At 41.0% G+C, this 18,956-nt stretch overlaps 2 protein-coding genes across 10 annotated transcripts in view; one reads left to right on the top strand and one right to left on the bottom strand.

Annotated features, from left to right (window-relative positions):
* The window catches only part of sumf1 (sulfatase modifying factor 1), a 284,705-nt gene extending 268,732 nt beyond the window's left edge, over positions 1-15,973 (bottom strand). For 8 of the 9 annotated variants that reach the window (XM_073072466.1, XM_073072471.1, XM_073072463.1 and 5 more), the window contains exons 1-2: positions 15,470-15,973; positions 9,591-9,764 (exon numbers count right to left, since the gene is read on the bottom strand). In XM_073072466.1, the coding sequence (XP_072928567.1) occupies positions 9,591-9,764; positions 15,470-15,778 (483 nt within the window). In that variant the 5' untranslated portion in view covers positions 15,779-15,973. The remainder of the gene's footprint in view (positions 1-9,590; positions 9,765-15,469) is intronic. The other variant, XM_073072462.1, reaches the window with a different exon arrangement.
* Positions 15,974-16,052: 79 nt separating this feature from the next.
* The window catches only part of itpr1b (inositol 1,4,5-trisphosphate receptor, type 1b), a 532,858-nt gene continuing 529,954 nt past the window's right edge, over positions 16,053-18,956 (top strand). Inside the window, exon 1 of the mRNA XM_073072453.1 lies at positions 16,053-16,156. The gene's annotated coding sequence lies outside the window, so the exon portion shown is untranslated. The remainder of the gene's footprint in view (positions 16,157-18,956) is intronic.

Below are 18,956 nucleotides of genomic sequence, written 5' to 3'. Positions count from 1 at the left end.
ACATCCTTCTTGTAACTGGGCAAACAGAACCCCAAGCTATGGGGTCATACAGCTCAAAAACAGGCCCTTCAGCCCACTGTGTGTGTGTTGCCTTTTGCATCTATCTATACCAATCCCATTTACCAGGTCTAAATTAATGGTGCAATTTGTCTAATGCAATATGAAACATGTAAAAGAAAAGATGACCAGAAAAATCTAGTTTTACCAGTTGAGAAATAAATTTTAAACACAACACTAGGAGAACTTCAAGGAGACTTTTGGTAGGCAAACTTCAGAAGACACTACAAAAATTACTAAAATCAAGGGGAGTATATACCACCCTGGCCAGATGCTTTCCGTGGGTTCACACTCTGGAAGACTGATATTCTCAATGGTGGCTGTGGTTTCAGTTGCACTGAACACTGTCAGTGTGCATGATGACATAGCAATCCCTTTCTGTTCAAAGTGTGCACAGGATGTGATAAGTTCATTGGTAAGTGATGTGCTGTTGTCGGTGATTCTGCCCAACTTCAGTCTGTAGCATTTAAGCTCTGCCACAACTGATGGCTGGTCTGGGATTTGGTTTTGACTCTTGCCTCTTGGCATCTCTGATACCTTTATGGAGGTCGTGTCTCAGTTTATTGATAGGTCAAGCTCACCTGATTTGAATGCTGTAGTCCTTGAAGTGGATCTCCCAGTTCATCCATGATTTTCATTTTGTGAACACCTGGATTGTCCACTCTGGTACACAGTCCTTAGCACGCTTCCTGATAAAAATCCGTGATTGCGGTGACGTACTCATCTAAGCTGGCAGCTGAGCCTTTGAACATGGCCTAATCTACCAAATGAAGGTGGTTGCAAAGAAACTCATCAATTTCTACAGACTAGCACTTTCTGTTCTGGATCCTCCCATTTCAGTTTCTGTTTGTATGTAGGAAGAAGGAGCACAGCTTTGTGGTTTAATTTACCGAAGTGTGAATGGGGATGTGAGTTGGTAAACATCTTTGATAGTTGTACGTCAACAGTCTACGGTGTTTGGGCCCCTGGTGCCGGTAGTATCTTGGTAACACATTTCTGATGCTGGCCTGGTCTGTTGACCACCAAGTAGAGTTCATTAAGTGCAGGCTTCACATCCATCTGGGGTTGGATATGGACCATTGTCAGGATAGCAGGAATGAACTTCTGTAGCAGGTAGTATGGGCAACATTTCACCATTAAATACACCAAAATGGGTGAGCAATAGCCTGTCAGAAGTGCTAGTGTGTGAGCACCTTGATTCACAACCAGTTCATCCGGTGAATTGAGAGAATGGCACAGTCAGGTGAAGCGGGTGTAAGCCACATTTTGGAACGATAAAGCACAAAGCAGCCCTCAGTTCTCTTTGGTAGGTCAGTTGCATCTTCAGTGCATCAACTTTAGTCCTGATGGCCTGGAAGCTAGCTATTGGTATGCAGGGGAATGGGGGGGGGAGGGATTCAGTCTTGAACCCAAAGTTTTTCAATCTCACCTGCAGCTCAGCCCTCCCACCACACTTCTGAGGTAAGTGGCTGTGTCTGGTCAGTCCGGCTAGACCTGGAGTGGATTCCGCTGGCTTGCAAGGTTTGAAGGTGTCATGCTGATGGCCAATTTTAGCATTATGGAGATGTCACTGATAGACAAGATGTGCAAGATTTGATAAGAGACACTGGAGGATTCTTGTGATGGGATCATGCAGTTCATCAACTTTGTCCTCGATGGCCTAGTAATATGCTGGAGAGTGAGTGGAAGGTGCGGGGGAGGGGTGTCTTGAACCCACTGTTTCATCATCCCTGCAGCCCAGCCCTGTGCCAAGGAGTGCTGGAATTCCTGGAGTGGAGTCACCTGGATTGGAAGTAAGTGACTGCTTAAGGACAGTCCTGGAAGACCTGCAGGTGGATTCAGTTGGCCTATAGGGTACGTTGCTGTTCCCATGCAGGTCTGGATGCAAGTGGAAACCAATTTCCATAGACTGGAGAAGTTATAGATGGACAGTGTGCAACATTTCGGAAAGAGACATCGGATGGTTCCATGGAGAATTCTTGTGACGGAATCATGCAGATGTTGGCAGTGCAGGGACGGGAACATTAGAGAACGGAAAACAAAGGAATACTGGGGAAATGGGGTCAACTGGGTACTTCAGAAACAAAATGTCATAGTAAATTTATTATCAGTGTACATATATGTTATCATATACTACTCCGAAATTCATTTTCTTACAGGCACTTACAAGAAAACAAAGAAACATAGTAGAATTTATGAAAAACTATACATAAACATAAACTGGCAAACAACCAATGTGCAAAAGAAGACAAACTGTGCAAATGAAAAATAAATAATACTGAGAACCCGAGTTGTTGAGTCTTTGAAAGTGAGTCTGTAGGTTTGGAATCAGTTCAGGTTGTGGTGAGTGAAGTTATCTGGTAGTAGTAGGGTAATAACTATTCCAGAATCATTGATGGCAGCCAATGAGGAGAGAACATGGCCTGGATGGCAGGGTCCTTGGTGCCAGATGCTGTTTGCTTGTAGTAGTGCCCCGGGTAAACGTGCTCAGTGGTGAGGAGGTCTTTGCCTGTGATGCACTGAAGCTTAACTACAGGAGGTAAAACTCCCAAAATCTTTGAAAGACAGCTAGAAGACGAACACCAAGACTGTAGTTCGTGGGATTGAACATTTCAGGTCCCAGGAAGTTACAATGCATCACAATAACTGTAGAAAGCTGGGATTTTTAATGTAACCAGTAAATTAAGATTGTAAAAAAAAGAGCTTTCAGAAATATTTTCCCTGATCATTTTGATTATTTCAGTTCCAAAACAGAGGTGCCAGTCCAGCTGAATCAAAAGACATTTGTGCCCATTGGTAGAAGGAGCAATAAAGATTAGACAAGAGAAAGAGCAGCTGCTTCCAAAACTGCCAAACTCAACAGAAACTCTACAAATAGGAATGCAGTTTAAAGATGTAAAATGGCAATGCACTAAACTGTCAAACTTTAACAAGACCTCACAAATTGAGAAACATTATTGGTGGATGAAACAAGTTGCATAAAACTAAAACATGAGTGATCCTGCAGATGCTGAAAATCAAGAGAGAGAGAGAGGGAGACACACACACACACACACACACACACACACACACACACACACACACACACACACACACACACACACACACACACACACACACACACACACACACACACACACACACACACATCAGGCAACATCTAAAGAGCTGGCATTTTAGGCTGAGACCCTTCATCAGAACAGGTCCTGTTGACTGGTTTTGAACTGAAACATCAACTTTTATTCTTCTCCACAAAAACTGCCTGACCTGCTGAGTTCATCCAGCATTCTGTGCAGAAAATTAAATACATTAATGTTAAACCAGTGGTGTTTTACAGAGGTGAGAAAATCCAGTCCTGAAAAAGGTCTGGGTCTGGCTTGCTGAGCTCCTCTAGCATTTTTGTGTGTTGCATGGGTTTTGCACACTGGAAACTGAAGTTGGAAAAACTGACAAGGTGCGAACTCAAGACAATTCACAAATGTGGCACTAGCGTCTTCCTGAGTACAGAACGAAACTGTGTGCCACTAGATATGTCACACGGTGTTTTCACAGCTTCTCTCCTGCAAGCCACGGCTTCGCTCTGCTTAACCACGGCTAGTTAACTTTGCACTTGAGCTGGTCACAAGCTGAAGCTGCACACTAACATCTTGCTTCAGAGAATGAAGTTACAAGTGCTCCATCCTCAAAAACAAGGTTTTAGTCTTCAGCTTTAGCTACATCTTGGGAAGAAATTGTAACCTTGGCGTTTAATATCTTAGAAAATAAACATTCTCCAATTGTAAATGTTGTTAGTGTGGGCCAAATATATTTCCACCCTAGTGCTGGTGATTCTCCCTGAACCATGTTGTATAATTCTAGAAGGAAAAAATGAAGAAGCAGTGACTGTATTAAATGAATGTGATGTGGCATTCTCATTCTCGGTGGTAGACAATGAAGGTTTGGAAGGTGTTGTTCTTGGCACAGTTTCAATGTCATATACTGTATAAATACACCATTGTTACCAATGTTACTGGATGAAGCCCAAGTGATCATTGAGTTAGAGTACAGGAGTGAGATGCGTCATATGGTTGAGCGATGCCACAATAACTTCTTGCTTAGCTTCAGTAAAACCCAAAAGCTGTTTGCTGATTTCGGGAAGGAGAAAGGAGGGCGAAATTGTGTCAGTCTACATTGGCGGAAATGGTAATGGAGGGAGAGCGGGTGGCTTTAAAATCCCGGTCAGAAACATGATCTGTCCTAGGCCCAATGCATAGATGTGCACCAATATCTTTACTTTCTTACGGAGGACATTAGGAGATTTGGCTTGTCTGTGAACACTCTACCAAACTTCTAATGAACTTTCATTAATGTATCCTGACCGATTCCATCATGTTCTGATTTAGTAATTTGAATGTGCAGGAATGTAAGAAGGCTGCATAGAGTATTGGACTCAGACCCCTCCCCATCATCAGCAGTATCTGCAGGCAGTGCCGTCTCAAGAAGGAAACATTCAGCAAAGATATCCATCATCCACGCCATACCATGTTCACACAGCTACCATTAGACAGGAATTACGAAAGCCTTTATTCCAAAACCAACCTTAGCCATTTGGTTGTTAAACCACCCGGTACAACCTTAATCACAATGTTTAGCACATAATGACCATCACTTTGTATTCAAATTGTGTTCTTGATTGTAATTATTGTGTATAATTTATGATTTTCTTGTGAATGTTGTACACCTGATGTTATGTGCCTATGATGCTGTTACAAGTTTTTCACTGCAACTATGCATACATGAACTTGTACATGTGACAATAACCTCAACCTTGACATACTTACCAATATTTAAATTTCCCAGACAGTCATGGTGGGATTCAAACTCATGCCTCTGGATTATAGTCCAGCAGCTTAATCGCTCCCAGGCACACAACTTGCTACACTGAGCCCCAGAGACAGAGTGCTTTGTAGCCACAGTATCCAAGTGATGAAGATTGTGGGTGTTTATGCTGGTTAATAGGGTTCCCTTCTCTCTGACATTTCTCTCATCACAATTTATCAGAGGTAGACACATTTTCAAAAGCTTGGGGCTTTGAGGGCTATGGAAAACACACAGGTGAGTTAACCCCTGGGGCAGAACAGCTATGACCTCGTTTGAAGTAAATTTAGTATAGAGTACTCAAATGTCACTATACAGAATATTACCATGAGATTAATTCCCCTGCAGGCATTCACAGTAGAAGAGCGAAAATCAGTGTACTTAATGAAAGAATACACACAAAGACTGACATTGTGTAAAAGACAAACTGTGTATAAAGAAATAGACAAACAAACAAATAATACTGAGAACGTGAGTCCTTGAAAGTGAGTCCATAGGTTGTGGAATCAGTTCAGAGTTGTGGTGAGTGAGGTTATCCACACTGGTTGAAGGGTAAAAATGTTATGGTACCATAGTGGTTAGCGCGGCGCTATTACAGCTTGGGCCGTCGGAGTTCAGAGTTCAACCCCGGCGTCCTCTGTAAGGAGTTTGTACGTCCCCCTCGTGGAAATCGTGGGTTTTCTCCGAGTGCTCTGGTTTCATCCCACAGTCCATAGACGTACAGGTTAAATAGGTTAACTGGTCATTGTGAATTGTCTCGTAACTAGATTAGGGATATTGGTAAATAAATGATAACTGTTCCTGCACCTGGTGGTGTGGAATCTATGGCTCCTGTTCCGTCATCCCATCGGCGGCAGCAAGAACAGAGCACTGTCTACATGGTGGGGGTCCTTGATGATGGATGCTGCTTTCTTGTAGCAGCGCTCCTTTAGATGTGCTCAATGATGGGATGGGCTCTGCCTGTATGAACCGGTCTATATCCACCACTTTCTGTACACTTTTCCATTCCTGGGCATTGGTGATTCCATACTAGGCTGTGATGCAACCATTTTCTACTGTGCATCTATAGAAGTTCGTCAGTGTTTTAGATGATATGCCAAATCTGCACAAATTTCTAAGACCGTAGAGGCATTGTTGTACCTTCTTTGTGATGGCATTTGTGTACTGGTCCGAGTACAGATCCTCTCCACCTTCAATCCCCTAATAAGGACTGCCTCGTGGACCTCTGTTTTCTTCCTCCTGTAGACAATAATCAACTCTTTGGCTTTGCTGACATTGAGTGAGAGGTTGTTGTTGTGACACCATCCAACTGGAATTTCAATCTCCCTTCCATATGCCAATTCATCACCACCTTTGATTTGACCTGGTGGTGTCATCAGCAAACTTAAGTGTAGCATTGGAGCTGTACTTAGCCTCACAGTCATAAGCATAAAGCGAGAAGAGCAGGGACAAAGCACATAAGCTTATGGTACAACTGTGCTGATGGTAGTTGCAGAGAAGATGTTGTTGCCAATCCGTATTGACTGTAGTCTTCAAGTGAAGAGATCGAGGATCCAGTTTCACAAGTACGTATCAAGGCCTGTGTCTTGAAGCTTAGTGATTAGTTTTGAGGGGATATTAATATTGAATGCTGAGCTGTAGTCAATGAGGAACATCCCAATGTATGCATCATTGCTGTCCAGATGTTTCAGGGTTGAGCAAGGAGTCAATGAAATGGCATCTGCTGTGGACCTGTTGTGATGGTAGGCAAATTGGATTGAATTCGAATCACTCCTCAGGCAGGAGTTGATTTGATTCATGACCAACTTCTCCAAGCACTTCATCGCAATAGATGCAAGGTCTACTGGATGATAGTCATTAAGGCAGGTTACCACATTCTTCTTGGGCACCAGAATGATTGAAGCCTGCTTGTGGGTACCTCAGATTGCCAAAGTGAGAGGTTAAAGATGTCAGGGAACACTCCAGACCGATGATTAGCACAGGTCTTCAGTAGTCAGCTAGGTACACCGTCTAAGCCAGATGCTTTCCGTGGACTCACCCTCGAGGTCAGGGCACGGTAGGTAATCGGGTGGCCAAATCTTCCTCCTCTCTTTTTGTGAATCATAATGGAATGACCTTGAAGACCACAAGCTATTTCTTTGGTCTGAAACTCATAGGGTCGGATGTGGAGGAGCCTATGCTCATTCACTCCACTCTGTTGCCATTGACAACAGCAGTTTCACATCTTAGTTCAGTTTATGGGTGTAAATATGGCATTTGATATTACGGGTAATAGATCCTGAAGTATAGCACGAAAAGTCTTTCTCATCATGTTCAAAGCATTGGATTCCAGCGAGCTCAGGGCCAAAGAAATGGGTCTTCTCGACAATTCTCTTTGACCAGCTGCTGTATTCTATATCTAAGAAGCGAGGAGAATTGCAGAAGCTGGAAATGTGAAAACAGACGGCGGAAGGGGTTCCGAAGAACGATTTTTGACCTGATTTTTGACTTGATCTCCGTTTTCTTCAACGTTCAAAGTAAATTCATTGTCAAAGTACATCTAAGTCATCATATACTACCCTGAGGCTGATTTTCTTGTAGGCATTCACAATAGAAATAAAATAGAATCAATGAAAATCTAAACACAAACACTGACAACCAATGTGCAAAAAAGACACACTGCAAATGCAAAAAATAAATAAATAATACCGAGAACATGAATTGCAGAGTCATTGAAAGTTGTGGAACCAGTTCAGAGTTGAAGCAAGTGAACTTTATCCATGTTGGTTCAGGAGCATAATGGTTGTAGGGCAATAACTGTTCCTGAACCTGGTGATAATGGGACCTAAGGCTATTTTTCCTCTTCCCTGATGGTTGTAGCAAGAAAAAGAGCATGGCCTGGATGATGAGGGTCCTTGATGATGGATGGTGCTTTCTTCCGGCAGCGCTCCTAGTGGATGTGCTGAAGGGTGGGGAGGAACTGTGATGGACTGGGCTGTGCTCACTACTTTGCATAGGCTTTTCTGTTCTTGGGTATTGGTGTTTCCATACAAGGCCGTGTTGCTACCAGTCAGTATACTGCCCACTGTGCATCGATAGAAATTTTTTGAAGTTTTTGATGACATGCCAAATCTACTCAAACTTATAAGAAAGTAGGCGCTGTCAAACCTTCTTTGTGATGGGACTTCAGTGCTGGTCGCAGGACAGTTCCTCTGATATGATTACTGATACTCTCCACCTACTGCCATAAGAAAGCAGCATCTATCATCAGATCATCTCCAAAGATGCTGCTTCACCTGTAGAGAACTTTAAATCGGTGTATATAGGCTTTGTAGAAGGAGCACACAAACAAAAATGGCAAGAGTTGAGTAAAAAAAAGTTTTTCCATTTACTTTAACTCCTGATGGAAAACCAATGAACCAAATCCTGTGGCTGGATTTGCCAAGTTATCTTGGTTAATTGTTAATCAGCTACATCAATGGTGTTCATGCCATTTCATGTCCTCACCATTCCCTTTTGGTATATTTTCTTGCAAATCTACAACTTACAGCATGCCACCAACAGGTAACTTCTCTGACTCTCACTGTGATACCCTCCACTTCCTTCACCAAACCTCTGACCATTTTGCTTTCTGCTGCCTGGTTTGCATTCTCTTCAGTTTCCTCTCTCAAACAAAATTGTTCTTTCCAAGACCCTTCTTGAAGTGTACCTCCAGAAAAGCCCTTCTAATTCTTGCTTCTTTGACTCACACCTCTGTGAAGCACCATGGAAATTTCTAGCTGTACTTTTTCATTTCCGTACAAGTTGTTGCCATAATACGAAAAAAATGTGGCTGTATTTCAGCTCAAGCCAGACAATTATTGGACTGGCATAAATCGACCATAAGTTATAGGAACATAATAAGACCATTCAGCCCATCGAGTCTGCTCCACATTCAATCATGGTTAAATTTTATTTATTTTACTTTAGACATAAAGGCCCTTCCATCCTAATGAGTCCGTGGTGTCCAATTACACCCATTGTGGCCTATTAATCTCCTAAACCTTTGGAATGTGGGAGAAAATCATAGCACCCTGAGGAAACTCACATGGTCACAGGTAGAAGATGCCAACTCCATACAGACAATGGCAGGAACTCAACTCTGGTCACTGGCACTGTGACAACATTATGCTAACTGCTATGCAATATGCTATGCTAACTGCTACGTTCCACTCACAAATAATGCCTGAGCAGGAACAAAAAAATATATACTTTTAATGTCATTCTCCTGTCTTCTCCCCATAACCCTTACTAATCATGAAGCTATCAATTCCTGCCTTAAAATATACCCAGTGCCTTGGCCTTCACCACCCACTGTGGCAACAAGTACCTCAGATTCACCACCTTCTGAAATTCCTCCTCATCTCTTTCAAAGGGACGTCCTTTTACTCTCAGGTGATGTGCTCAGATTCTGCACTCACCTACTAATGGAAGCCTCCTCTCCTTGTTCACTAGATCCAGGCCTTTCAGTATTCACTAGGTTTCTATGAGATTTCCCTCAACCTTCTGAACTCCATTGGGTACAGGCCCAGCACCATCAAACGCTCCACATATATTAAGCCATATATTTTTGAGTTCAATACTGTAACATACTAAGGAAACTATTCTAGAAATAGCATGATATAAGAAATGTATAAAGCATTGACAGAAATACCTACCTCTGTGACATAGTCAATATCTTTAATAAATCTCTCGAATTCAGCATTGGTGACTTCATACATATCCATATAGAACTGCTTAATATGTACTTTTCTAGCTGGGCCCTCTCCATCCTGGGGTACCCCAGGTTCATTTGTTCCCATGGTGAACACGCCACCTGGTATCAGCACCATCTAAAATAAAGAGACAATATATTAGCGATGATGATCCAATTTCAACAAACTGATTATGAATGATGGAGATGGAGGTTAGTTGATTACCAAACTGAAATAGCCAGGGAAAGAAATTGATGCAGTTGAGCATTAAATGTTAGAAGATTTACTTGATATTGAATTTCCATTTAGCATTTTATTGGATTCAATTGGAGAAATACCAGACACACAGTTTAACTTTGTTACTCTTGATTTCATAAAGGATTTAGCCAATGTTCTTGACCTATTGTCAAAAAGCATTAACCAACAAAATGCCATATATAAAATAACACTGATTCTGCTTTAAAGAAAGAGAAAATCTTTAGTGGAGTCCTGGTGAAGTGTCTCGGCCTGAAACATCGACTGTACTCTTTTCCATACGTGCTGCCTGGCCTGCTGAGTTCCTCCAGCAATTTGTGTGTGTTGCTGATTCTGTTTGAGTTCTTGTAAATACTTGGTGTAGCACTGTTCTCCCTGACCATGCTATTTAGAGTACAATAATCATTTTCAAAGTAATAATAATTTTAAGAAAGGCTAACATGGAACTAACTGAGTATAGAGATGAATATCTGAAGCACTCTGTGATCAGCTTAGAGAGGCAACACAATGCAAAATGACAAGTTTTCCTCCTTGGCCAACTAAGATGACAGTTTTATAATGAGATAGTGAAATGATATTGCAGATGAAAAAACTAGATTATGTCATATTATTGGCTGCCTGCTATCCCATTTTCAACATGATCATTAAGAAAATGGAATTTAAGGATGTGAAGGAGCTTAAAATGTCCGGTACAAAAACAATGGAAAAGCCAAATTTCACTTCTTTCTACAAACAAATATCTCTAAATAAAACTTCAGAGAAAAATATTTTAATGAGCTTTAAAATGGAGAAGGAGATTGAACTTTATTGATCAAACCAAGTTGGAATCACTGCAAATTAGATAGAAAGATAGGTACTTTATTGACCCCAAAGGAAACTACAGTGTCACAGCAGCATTACAAGTGCACAGATATACAAATATTAGAAGACAAGTAAGAAAGAATAAAATATAAGTTACCTCAAACAGTCGAACAGGGGGCCGGGGGGGGGGGGGGGGGGGGGGTAATTATCACTTCCCCAGCTACAGGTTGACTCATTGAGCCTAATAGCCAAGGGTAAGAATAACCTCGTATAGCTTTCTTTGAAGCAGTGCAACACAGCATTAGCATTACAACACAGCAATAAATCTTCTGTTTGAATATGCAATTATTTAATTTCCTTTCCTAGAACAAACCGACTTTGTCCAATTAGCTTTGTGATCCTGGAGATAACAAACATATCTGGTCTTTTAGTTAACAATAGCAATTGATTTTTATGCTGGTACTGACTCATATCTTGTGCAATAGTGAAATTATCCTGGAAATGAAAGAGTATGAAGAGCTTTTGAAGGCTCTGTGCTTGTACTTGCTGGAGTTTAGAATGGAGGGAGGGATCTCATTGAAACCTGTTGGATACTGAAAGATCTAGATAGAATGGAAGTGAGAGGATGTTTCCTTTAGTGGGGGAGTCTAGGACCAAAGGGCACAGCTCAGAATTGGAGGATCAACTTACTGAACAGAGGTGAAGAGGAATTTATTTAGCCAGAGGGTGGTGAATTTGTGGAATTCATTGCCACAGATGGTGTGAAGGCCAAATCATTGGTCTAATTAAAGCAGAATTTTTTGTTTAGTAAGGGCCTTATAGGTTACGGGGAAAAGACAGGTGAATAGCCTTGAGAGGAGTAATAAACCAACCATGATGGAATAGCAAAGCAGATTCAACGGGTTAAAAGGCCTATTTCTGCTCTTATGTCTTATGGTCTTAATTTCTATATATTTTTCAGGTTAAAAACAACTATATTCAATATTAATTTATATAGCTATTTCACACATGATAGCAAATCCATTTGATTATTCTCCACCCTAATTCTCCTGGTTAGAAAATGAACACTTTCCCTCTTATGTAGTTCTCTATAATCATGGGGCAACAGATTAATGTCTAAAAATTACTGCAGATTTGTAGCCAAGAAAAAAAAGGAGTTCATCAGTTCACTTTACCCCCTCTGTAAACCCTTCTCGATTCTAACTGATGCAATGGAAAAGAATCAAGAGTCAGCAGCAGAATCAGGTTTATGGCTACTGACATAAATGGGGAATCCATTGTTTTGTGGCAGCAGTGGAGTGCAATCATACACATTACTACGAGTTATCAATAAACAAACAGATAGATAGATAAGGAATAGTGAGGTAGTCTTCATGCACCATTCAGAAATCTGATGGCAGAGGAGAAAAAAAAATAACATGTTTCTAAAATACCGAATTTGAGCCATCAGGGTCCTGTACCTCCTCCCTGATGGGAAGAGGGCATGTCCTAAATGCTGAGGGTCCTTAATAATTGGTACCATGTATTTGAGGCATTGCCTTTGGAAGATCTCCTTGATAGTTGTGAGGCTGTGTGCGATGCAGCTGGCTGAGCCTCTTACAATTCTGTGCATTGGTGTCTCCATACCAGATGGTGATGTAAGCAGTCAGAATGCTCTCCACTGTACAGCTACAGAAATTTGCTACTGTCTTATGTGACATACCGGATCTCCTCAGTCTTCTAATAAAGTATAGCCATTGGTGTTCCTTCATCCTGATTTCACCAATACAGTAGGCCCAGGCTAGATGCTCAGGAACTTGAAACTGCTCACCCTTTCTACTGCTTCTTCCTCAATGACGATTGGTGTGTGTTCTCCTGACTTCCCCTTCCTGAACCCTACAAAGTACCCGGGACGTCTTCAGGGAGTGGTGTCTCAGAAAGGCAGCGTCCATTATTAAGGACCCTCAGCACCCAGGGCATGCCCTTATCTCACTGTTACCATCAGGTAGGAGGTACAGAAGCCTGAAGGCACACACTCAGCGATTCAGGAACAGCTGCTTCCCCTCTGCCATCCGATTCCTAAATGCACATTGAACCCATAAACACAAACTCACTTTTTTAATATATATTATTTCTGTTTTGTGCACAATTTTTAATCTATTCAATATACGTATGCTGTAATTGATTTACTTATTTATTATTATTTTGTTCCCTCTTCTTCAATATTATGTATTGCATTGAATTGCTGCTGCTAAGTTAACAAATTTCACGACAAATGCTGGTCATAATAAACCTGATTCCGATTCTGAAAAATTTCTTGATCTTGCTGAAGTGCAAGGAGTACACTTCCTCATCACCATTTGAAATTCTGCCAACAACACCGGTGTTCTCGGTGAATTTATGTATGGCATTTGAGCTGTGCTCAGGCACAAGCCATGACTGTAGAAATGGTATAACAGTGGGGCTAAGCATACATCCTTGAGATGCATCTGTGTTGATTAGTGGGGAGGAGATGTTCTTACCAATCCACATTGACCATGGTCTCCCACTGAGGAAGTCAAAGATCCAGTTGCAGAGGGAGGTTTAGAGGCTCAGGTTTTGAAGCTTGTTGATCCTTTGTGGCAGCTAGCATTTTAGGCAAAAAAAATGGAAAAATACTGGAGAATTCTCACATTTCGAGATGACTTTTAATTCATCTGTTGCACAAAATCCTGTAAATACTCAGCCTTTGAAAAAAAATTGAGTTTTAATTGCACTTGGACTTAGAAGTATTTATTGGAGGGGGTTCAAGAATACAGGAGTGTTTGCAGACAAGGAAGGACAAGATCATGGAATGACTTAAAAGGAAGGATAAGAATTTCAAAATCAGTATTGTTAAAATGGAAGCCAATGTCAGTTTGTACACACAGAGCTAACTAGTGAATGGGGCACGATATGAGCAGCAGTGTTTTCAATAACTGACATTTACACAGTGTGCAACAAGGGAGACCAGACAAAAATACTTTGTAACAGGCATGGCAAGAGATAACAAAGACATTAGCTTATCGCAGAATTCGAGCTGGGGACACAGTGGAGCTATGCAATATTGCAAAAGCGAAGAAAGACAAGAATAGTGATAGTATGGTTGTTGTTGACTGAAATTGCTCTCAGGATCAATATTGGTCTCAGGCTGTGCAGCACAACTTTATACAATAACCAGGGAAGGGTATTAGATTGGTTGGCTGAAGAACAGGAATGTGTGTTGCAGACTAAAGCCATAGCTGCCATCTTCTTACCATTTAGCCATAGAAAATCTCAGTACCTCCAACACTGATTGGTGGTCTAATTGTCTGACAAATTACAGGATTGCAGAAGGATCGAGGAAAATGTAGAGGCAGTACATTGTTGGACAATCCTTTTTGATTCATGTTGCCAGAGAATGATAAGATGGGCTTCTCTTGTTCCAGATTTTACTTGTATTCAATATCTATTGCATTACGACCTGGTTTAATGTATTGTTTCTGAAGTCATCACTAGCTTGTCCTTTAGGTAACCTTTAAATTTTGTAACCTGTCTTCCTTTTTGTTTCCAGCCCACCAGAAGTCTAGTGGGTTAGTTCAACTGACACTTTTTTTTTCTTCAAAGGTTTAAAGATTTCAAATCAGCCATAATGCCAGTCTCTGTCCACCTCAACCAGAATGAACAACTTTAAATGCATTTAGTTCAAGATCTTCCTGCTACCTTGATGACTATTCCTATCTTCAACAATTTTACTTATGGAAATTTTCCTTTTTCTATTGTCCCAGTCATCTTCTTTAAGATATATTTCTCCTTAGAGTGGAAAACATGGAGGAACATTTAATAAAATGATCACAATTGTGTGTAATTTTGAAATCATAAGCAGGAAAACATTTCCTCCACAAGCAGAAGACTCAGTACCTCAGATGGTGCATTTAGTAAAAATGGGCAAAATGACAATTGATGAATTGAGAAACTTTATCTTTTAAAATATGGCTCTATATTTTGATCTTGAATTCATTGCTTTTCTCGTTGGTGTGACTGCTTCAATGATAACTTTTGAAAAGAGGAAAAAAAAGGGAACTCATAGAATTACTGGGAAGCATAAAAATGATCTAGAGCAGAGACATGTTAGCCCCTAATGACCCTTAGATTAACCTGAAGGGAAAACTAATATTCATATGTGTAAAACAAGGCCATGTACACTTATTTAACCATGACCACTTTTGAAGGCATGATATAAATGTATATTCCATTGATGTGCTACAGAGAGGGAGCGGAGATGATTTTAAAAAAAAACTCTGCCCTTGCAAGTTCTGTTTCTGCAAACACACTTGTTCTGAAACAGTTGTACTCACTTGAACTTCCTCCACAATGGCTTTGCACTGGAAGGAAGAACCAGCAGAATAAGGTCCACTGGGCAGAAGATCAGGGCAATATCAATCAATAAAGGTCCCCACAATCTGGGCTATGCCCTCTTCTTGCAACTATCATCAGGTCGGAGGCCTTAAGTCCCACACCACCTGGTTCAAGAACAGCTGCTTGTCTTCAATCATTCAGTTCTTGAACCAAATGACTGAACCCTGATCACTACAGTACTGTGTATATTTTGTATAATTTGTGTGTAACAGGTGTCTGATTTATGTTTTTGTTTGTGAATGTAGTTTATCTGAATCTATGCCCCTGTGATGTTGCATGGATATACGTACTTGTGCATAATGACACTATGACAATAAACGTTGACATGTGTAACCGTTGCAGAACGCACAAAGCAGTTAGTAGGCAACAAGTTGAGTAAAACATTGTTCTACCTGATTAGTACTCCTTTTTGAATGTGGCACGTTCCCCTGTGCTGTCTCTTGACCTTCAACATTGGCCTCCCTGGAGTATTTGACAGCTGCCCGCTTAGCCAGTGAGATGCTGTCACTCAGAGCCTCGGGGAGACGACCGGTGGCCTCCGGGCGATTCGTGGAACCGGATTGGCAGCCGCAGCCGCTGCGGGACCCGGGACCACCGGAGACGTCAGGAGACTGGTTCAATGCTAACGACAGGGCGATCAGCGCCAGGGTAAAATACATGAAAAGGCAGGCGGCTGAATCCCGGGCGATGGGCATCGCCATGATTCTAGGGTCACGTGAGGAGTCAGCTGACCACCCGGAGCCTCCCTCCTCCAGTCTGTGCGGCTGTAGGTCAGCCCCTGTGCCCCGCCCCCAGTGAAACCGACCTTCTCTAACGTCCCAGTCTCTCCGGTTATTCGGGGACTGTTAAACAGCGCAAAGGTTATTCAAAAAGAACGAAAGTGGCAGAAATAACCCTTTTCTGGCTATTGACCATCATGTGAGAAAAACAACCAATCAGGCAGACGAGATTAACTCCAAGAGTTTCCACTAGGCTGGCAAAGCGTGGTACCCACCGAGTCATAGTCCCACTACTTTGGAGGACTTTAACGGTGCCTGCTGCTTATTGCACCTTGTGGCTATTTTTGCTCTGTTTTAAAGGTTAGTCTTTATGATTGGATATTGCTTCAATTTGGAAAATCATTAAATACTTTGTCTCCAAATTTCATGTTGCACATCATTTACTTGTAAGGGGATTTGGATTTAGTATCTTTTACATATAGAATAGACTAATCGATATGTGACTGAAATGGTTTTAAATGCGTTATAAAATTATTTCGTGAATGTTTAATGAAAATTGTTCTTAAACTCAATTGTAACTATACAACATAACGTGTCTCAAAGTGTGCGATAGCTTTGAAATATGTTATCAGGCTGTAACAGTCTATACAATTTATTTCACGAAACTGAAAATTGAGATAGAGAATATGAATAATGATGTGCGAGTATTGTGATTTGTAAGAATGCATGTAATCTTTATTCTGACGATGTAAGTAGTTTTGCATCAGGATTAATAGAGTATCAGTTAACCATTAAATGCCAGTGGTTACTGTGAGACTCTTAACTTATTTTTTAGGGAAGTAGAATTCTAATTGCCTGTCTCATGCCTTTCGTCTTCAAAATATTTTTATTGTTTGTAACATGAGTCCCCGCCTTCTGTTTTTATGTGATGGGATCTCCACAAGATACCTGCAGAGTATTTGAGCCATGCTCTGTTTTGTCTTGGACTGACTGGAATGTGCACTGAATTTAAGCTTTTGGGTATTAGAATACTAATTGAAAATATAATATTTCAGTAGCAGAATAATAAATCTTTATGGAAACATTAATATGGCCCAATAAAAATCTTTTAAGTTGGATTGAAATAATTAGAATGCATTTAACAGATGATCCCATACTGTGTAACACTCACAAAATGCTGGAGGAACTCAGCAGGTTGGGTAGCATCTATGGAAAGGAATAAAGAGTCAACATTTTGGGCCAAGATCCTTTACCTTGTACTGTTGTCAGACATAAGTGCACATACTTTGAACAATAATAAAATAATGGAATATGCTGATTAAATGGACATACTGTTTGCAATCACTGAAATTACACTGGCAGTACCAGTTGGATGCTACTGTTGAAGCAATGATTCTAAATGTCATTGAGAAGGAAAGGAATAGATGACTCTTAAATACTAACAAGAGAAAGTCTGCAAATTCTGGAAATCCAAGTAACACACACAAAATGCTGGAGGAACTCAGCAGGCCAGACAGCATCTTGGGGGGGAAAAAAGTCCAGTCCATGTTTTGGGCCGAAACCCTTTGACAGTCCTACTGAAGAGTTTTGGCCTGAAGCGTCAACTCTACTTTTTTCCATAGATGCTGTCTGGCCTGCTGAATTCCTCCAGCATTTTATGCATATTGACTCTTAAGTACATATTGCATTTTAGGATTTGTCACAGAAGTGGGTATCTGTAATCTGTAAACCTCAGTCAAAAGTAAATTTATTATTGAAATACCTATGTGTCACCAGCTACATACAACCTTGTTCATAACCTATAGGGATACAATTGAATGAATACAGTATTCTAGTGAAAGAATCTGGGATTGAGCCTCAGTATCAGAATGAAGGTGAAGTATCTGGAGGGAGGAAGATCACTTTGATCCTTTCGAGGAGTTCTTTGGATGGACACATTTTACAGTTTCCCTTCTGTGAGCACCTGCACGTCATAAGCAGGCCAAGTTGTCTGCCTGGAGCACTGGGTATCTATAATGTGACGGTGTGTTCTTCTACCATGGGAGCCACATGCCATTTCTTTACTTTGTTTAATGCTGGGTAATGATAACCCAGAGGCCAGTTTGAAAAAAATCTACTCTCCTGTTCAAGGTTGGGTGAATATTATGATTTCTAAAGATAACAGCAGTCATCTCGTTTCTCCCGCTGAAAGATCTGTGCGCCTGTGTTGTTATAAGGAGGGGAGGAGCGTAGCACACACATTTCAAGGTCACTAACTTTTGGGGATTTTTTTTGTAATACTGACAGCTCAATTGGCAAAACTAACTGGAAATTCCATACGTGAGTGAACTTAAACGGAGTCTCTTTAGAAATTCCAAGGTGACTCGCTTGACGATGCAGCATGCAACACACTCGATAACTGTAATCAGGCAAAAATACAATACTGTTGATTAATGAATGACTTCTTGTTCATTGAAATGCCCTCCAACTCTCGAACTGTTACCAGGAATTGAATTTACTTCAAAAGTAGGGAATACTGTAGTCAGCTCCCATCGAGAAAGAGTTAACGATGCAGACTGATAATCCTTCACCAGAATTTATTGTTCTGAACAACCACTTTTAAATTCTACACGTGCAGAACTGCAATGACGCGATTCGGAGATGTCGGTTACCTACCTCAAACAAGTACTACTTTATTTAAATAATTTCTTGATATTTTGGCTGAATATCATCGCGCCCACCTGTATTTTTAATTTGTCGCTTTAAAAACTACTTAAGTTGACGATAACGTGATAGTAAATTAATAAATGCAGAAGTAACGTTTACAGCCTGCAGCTCGCATTTTAATGTCATCACTGACTACCCTAAATATCGCCGGCAAAATGTGGCCCCTTAGAAACAGGAAAAAATGCTGTTAATCCAAGCAATACACGCAGAAAATACCAGGGCAACTCAGCTGCCTGGCCTGCTCAGTTGGTCCCTCACAGAAACTTTTTGAAGTCTTCGAAGAAGGCGGCGGGAAGGAAGTGATTGACTTGCCTTTAATCCAATCAAACGACGAAACCCTGATTAAGAATGTGCGTCGATCGACGTCATAATACTAATAAACCCGTGAGGAATGAGAGGCGGGATTAAATTGCGCTCGCAGAGCTTTTTGAGAATTGTAGTTCGCTCTGCCCGG

Source organism: Hemitrygon akajei, chromosome 19 (assembly GCF_048418815.1).
Source record: "Hemitrygon akajei chromosome 19, sHemAka1.3, whole genome shotgun sequence".
Taxonomy (NCBI): Eukaryota; Metazoa; Chordata; class Chondrichthyes; order Myliobatiformes; family Dasyatidae; genus Hemitrygon; species Hemitrygon akajei.
This window is presented reverse-complemented; position numbering and strand designations above follow the sequence as displayed.